The following is a 4,747-nucleotide window of genomic DNA, read 5'->3' as shown; positions in this document are numbered from 1 at the left end:
CATTATCACGAGACAACTCCCACGAGGAGATAACTCGATCAATTCTATTACCCCAGAGACAACTCCCACGAGGAGATTAATTGATCCGCGCTACTACATTATCGTGAGACAACTCCCACGAGGAGATAACTCGATCAACACTATTACCCCGCGACGAGACAACTCCCACGAGGAGATAATTCGCTACTACATCATCACGGGACAAAACCGACGACTCAATTAACTTACATCGCGACAACTTGGTCGTGTTATGCACCAATGCGCATTCACGCCCCTCCGACACACGCTCCAACGCGTTATCGCACATCATCGACTACTACAATTTTTACTCTCGACACGATATGTCACCCATTTCAACATGGCCCCCACATCGACTCGAGAGTGGGGGGCTTAATGATATGCCTAATTGGCCCAACCTAATGGGCCTACAAATTATTTACCTACTGGGCCACGAGCCCAATATCGAAGACCTTTATCACCAAGGCCCAATCACCTTCAAGTAAGGTTTGGGCCCGACAATCTCAACTAAGCTATAAATAAATGTTTGAACTCATTCCTTAAGGTACGTCCTATTAACTGAGCAATACTATTAACTGTATTCTCTGGACTATTTCCACTATCAGCACGTCTGACTTGAGCGTCGGAGGGGTTTCCGCCGGATCAACCCCCGGCTTAGTTCATGTGTTCTATGATCGCAGGTACCTCAGGATCATCAAGTTGTCAAGCTACTGATCTGCTTTGCTCTCCCAGTTCATTTTCTACACTACCCGAGGTGATCTAAGTAATTAGCATCATCATAGATAAACAGATTTTGCGAGCTCAGCAAGATTCACTCGTACATGGCATGTGCAAGCAACCGTTGGATCAACGCTTCCAAACATACATATAAATAAAATAATTGATTGTATTAAAAAAAAAAAAAAAAAAGAAAGATTATACAAATATAGATAGATTCTTTTGGTGTGGTGGCCGAGTCAGTGTCGTAGGTTATGGTATGGGAGGCCCAGCTGGTGGCGTGTGGTTGGCAAATGCTGTTCTTTTTATTACAAGGAATCTTAATTAGATCCCATGAATCTGATCATTTTTTTTTCACTTAGATAAACTGAGAGATAGGTTGAAAGTGGGTTGAATACTGCTAAGTCTGTAACTGTGAAGGAATCTTGTGGGCCCATAGTAAAAGATTGTGAGGTGGGAATTCTTTAGCAGAAGTTTAATCCCATTTGAACTCTCCCCCTACACAATAAATATAATTTTATTATTATCAAATGAAATAATGGCCACTCTTTTTATTTCTTTTTTAATTTCTCTCCATTTATTTTATAATATATAGTCATCAACTTCAGTGTTACAACCTTTGCAATATTCTCAATAGTGCTGCAGCAGTCTTACTAATTAGAAAATAATCAATTCAAGAATAAATTAGAAAAAACAGGTAATCAATCTTGATTGGTTTAATATTAATAATAATAATAATAATAATAATATAAATGATTATTGACTCTGTTTTTCTTTTTTCTTTTTTCTTTTTTGGTTCAGGAGATGGAGAAAATTGGATACGGTTTATACAGCCAAGGAAGCAGCGGTTGGACATCGATGCGTAACGAAGAATTCCACGAGGGAGATGTTTGGGCAGTTTTCGATAACGAAACAAAAGATTCTGATACTGGCATCAGTATCGGAATCGGAATCGGAACCGGAATCAGAAAAGATTCCGGCACATCATTAGCCAGAACAAGACCAAGATCCAGCAACATGGAGAATTATGGAATTATCGTGCAACACTCGGCCCCGATTAAGATACGGCGGCCAGCTGACTGGTGGTCGAAAATATATATAGACAATAATTCCAGGAATATAGATTCTTCTTGTTCATGGTGGCTGCAGTGTGATGCCAATTCCGATGACGAAGGGAATGACGATGCCAGCTGGGAAAGCAAGGAAGAAGACGAAGGAGAAGGGGATATGATTCCGCCACACGAATGGATCGCGGATAGGTTGTGTTCGTTTTCGGTGTGTGAAGGAGCTGGAAGAACACTCAAAGGCAGAGATTTAAGCAGGGTGAGAAATGATGTACTCACCAAAACTGGTTTTCTTGAATCACAACCCAATTATATTTAATTATTAATTAGACACTGTTTTTTAATTAGTATATGTGTACACTAGGAAGTCATGAAAACATGGCTGATTAAGTGCTAAGATAAATGGTAATTGATGAAGCTTCCTCTGGTCGGGTCACCGGGTGCATCCGCTGGATAAACCCGTCGGGTCTCGGGTCCAGGTCGATGCAGGGTAGTCAACGGGACGGGTCTAGGGCAAGAGGGACCCGTGGCCGTGTCTAATTAAGTGTGAATGTTGCCTCATAAAGATGTGTAGTATAAAATGAGAAAGCATTAGATCATTTGTGACATGTACTATTATTCTACAATATTTCAAGTTGAACCTAAATATATGAGTCCAATATCCAAATAGAGGTGTGAACGAGCCGAGGTCGTCAATTTTGGCAGGCTCGAGAGCTCGAGCCCAAACTCATTTTGTGTATTTTTTTTTTATTAAATTTTATTATTCAAAAATATTTAGATTATAATAAAATAAATTCAAAATAAATAAACAATAACGAATTAAAAAAAGGCTCGTGAGCACGAGTTCGAGCCGGCTCATCGAGCTCACGAACGGCTCAGCTCGTTTACCACCCTCAAGTTGATCCATAACAAGACAAGAAAATTAATGCAACCCTATGATGTAAAATAAGCACCAATTAGAATAATATAATGGAATACCAAATCACAGTCATCATCACGTGGAACTGTACCTAATTTAAGTACATTCATTTCTTTTGTTATTAAAGAAAAATAAAAAAAATCAAACTCAACATTAATTCATATACAATCATTCACACAACACGAATATAGTATATATATATGGATATTTATTTATAAATAAACAAATAGAAAAAGGACGTTGCTAATTAATTAGTACTAATTAAAAGCTTAATTGCAAGCTAATTAATTAGTTGCAAGCGACCACTTTCCTCATTTGTTGAAACAACACATTAGTTGTTAGCACATTTACTTATTGCATTAATAATTCTTGTCCATCTTCACGTAGGAGTACGTGGCTAGCCTCGGCTCAGCTTAAAAAACATGGCTAAGCTCGAGATCAGCTCAATCTCCCTTCCACGTAAGCCCTTCAGCTCCATCATCGCCAGCTCTTTAATTTCCTCTATTTTCCCTTCCAAATCCACCCCATGATTCTTCTCCGCCGCCGCCGCCGCCGCCGCCGTTAACCCCCGTACCATGCCGGCGTAAACCCCAAACTTCCTCAACTTCTCTACCTCCTCTTCGGCCCCGCCGCCCAATACGGCTCCGCAAGCGGCTCCGCAGCCGTGCAGCTCCCCATCTCTCTTCCTGCAAACATATTCCATAACTTCGTAGTCATAATAATTCCCATCGGTTGCGCCGAGTTTTCTGTACAGCCCAGCCACAGCTCCCTGTGAGCCGACGGCTCTCGTGATTTCTACCATCACTCTCACGATTCTGTCAGGGTCGTTTCGGGTCCGGTCCAGAAACGAACCGGCCAGCAGCCCGAGCCCAAGAGGAATCAAACCGTCTCCGATCAGAAGCTCGATGCCCGGGCTGTACTTGTGTTCGATTTCGGGTTCGGGCCCGGGCCTACCCGTCTTCATGAGTGGGAGATGCTCGTGGGTGTAGGCCGCCGCGTGCATGAGGTGCACCGCGGCTGCCGCCGCCATGGCTTGACGCCGGTCGCCCCCAACGAGCTCGCACGCCGCCACGCAGAGAGCGGCGGCACCGGTCCTTGGGGCGGCGAAGATGAGGTGGTGCATGGGCCCGACAACCGACGCCGGCGAGTTTACGGGGATGGCTTTTTTGAGATATGTATCGATGTCGGCCTCAATTGAAGCCCAATAAGCTGATTTGTTTTGGGCTGCAGCAATAATTCTTCTAGGCTTATAATTTGTTTTACTACTCCATTTTGATTTCGACAAGAAATTTGCTTTGTGATTGAAGTGCGAGAGACACGTGGCCATTTTTTTTTTTTCTTCTCTCTTTTCTTAATATTGTGGGAGAAGGATTTTGAACAGGAAAGACGATAGCTAACTATATTTACAAAGGGGCATGAATTTGAAGCAGTGGTGTAAACGAGTCGAGCCAGCTCAAATAAAAGTTCGAGCACAAGTTCAAATTTTATGAACTCAAGCTTTCAGATGAGCTCGAGTTGTATTCCATCTTTAATTGTTCGTAAGTTTATGTATTTCGTATATTGCATTTTTAATATAAAGATAACTAATATGGAATAGTATAAAATTAAATTATAAGTTTACCAATTATATTTTTTTATTCTATAACTTTTTTACTATCGTCTCATAAACAGTTTGTAATAAAAAATAATATTGATATTATGTAAAAGTCAAAAAAAATGAAATGAGTTGAGTTCGACATGCGCGACTCGACTTGAGCTCAAGTTTGAGCCAAATTCCACTCGAACTCGGACTCAAAAAAATTGGCGATCGAGTTCGGTTTGTTTATACCCCAAAAGAAGATATTAGAAATGTATGTTTAAGTTTTTTAGTTATTTGTTTTTAAACCTTAATTATAGTGACGTATATGCATTTTGGGCCATGTCTTTTTATGTTGTGTGCAATTGGGCCTGTGCATGTGTTCGAATGGTGTCTGAATTGTTGAGGTGCAAACATAGTACTACAGTGTTTTAATATGAGAAATATTAGAGG

At 41.0% G+C, this 4,747-nt stretch overlaps 2 protein-coding genes across 3 annotated transcripts; one reads left to right on the top strand and one right to left on the bottom strand.

The window, feature by feature from the left end:
- Positions 1–1,274: 1,274 nt before the first annotated feature.
- On the top strand, positions 1,275–2,466 carry LOC105968546 (uncharacterized). Of its 2 annotated transcripts, none has more exons than XM_012993175.2 (2): positions 1,275–1,432; positions 1,537–2,466. In XM_012993175.2, the coding sequence occupies exon 2, from the start codon at positions 1,540–1,542 to the stop codon at positions 2,116–2,118; it is 579 nt and encodes a 192-aa protein (XP_012848629.2). In that variant the 5' UTR covers positions 1,275–1,432; positions 1,537–1,539; the 3' UTR covers positions 2,119–2,466. The 2 variants fall into 2 exon arrangements, with proteins under 2 accessions (XP_012848629.2, XP_088668156.1); XM_088812030.1 differs by having other exon boundaries at positions 1,282–1,432; positions 1,540–2,466.
- Positions 2,467–2,861: 395 nt separating this feature from the next.
- LOC105968571 (heterodimeric geranylgeranyl pyrophosphate synthase small subunit 2, chloroplastic) lies at positions 2,862–4,103 on the bottom strand. The gene has a single exon (XM_012993201.2). It carries the CDS (start codon positions 4,043–4,045, stop codon positions 3,116–3,118), a length of 930 nt encoding a protein of 309 aa, XP_012848655.1. The 5' UTR covers positions 4,046–4,103; the 3' UTR covers positions 2,862–3,115.
- Positions 4,104–4,747: the final 644 nt, after the last annotated feature.

This window comes from Erythranthe guttata, chromosome 13, assembly GCF_056151865.1.
Source record: "Erythranthe guttata isolate IM_541 chromosome 13, IM_541, whole genome shotgun sequence".
Classification (NCBI taxonomy): domain Eukaryota; kingdom Viridiplantae; phylum Streptophyta; class Magnoliopsida; order Lamiales; family Phrymaceae; genus Erythranthe; species Erythranthe guttata.
Note: the sequence above shows the minus strand (reverse complement) of the source record. Positions and strands in the feature narration are given on the sequence as shown.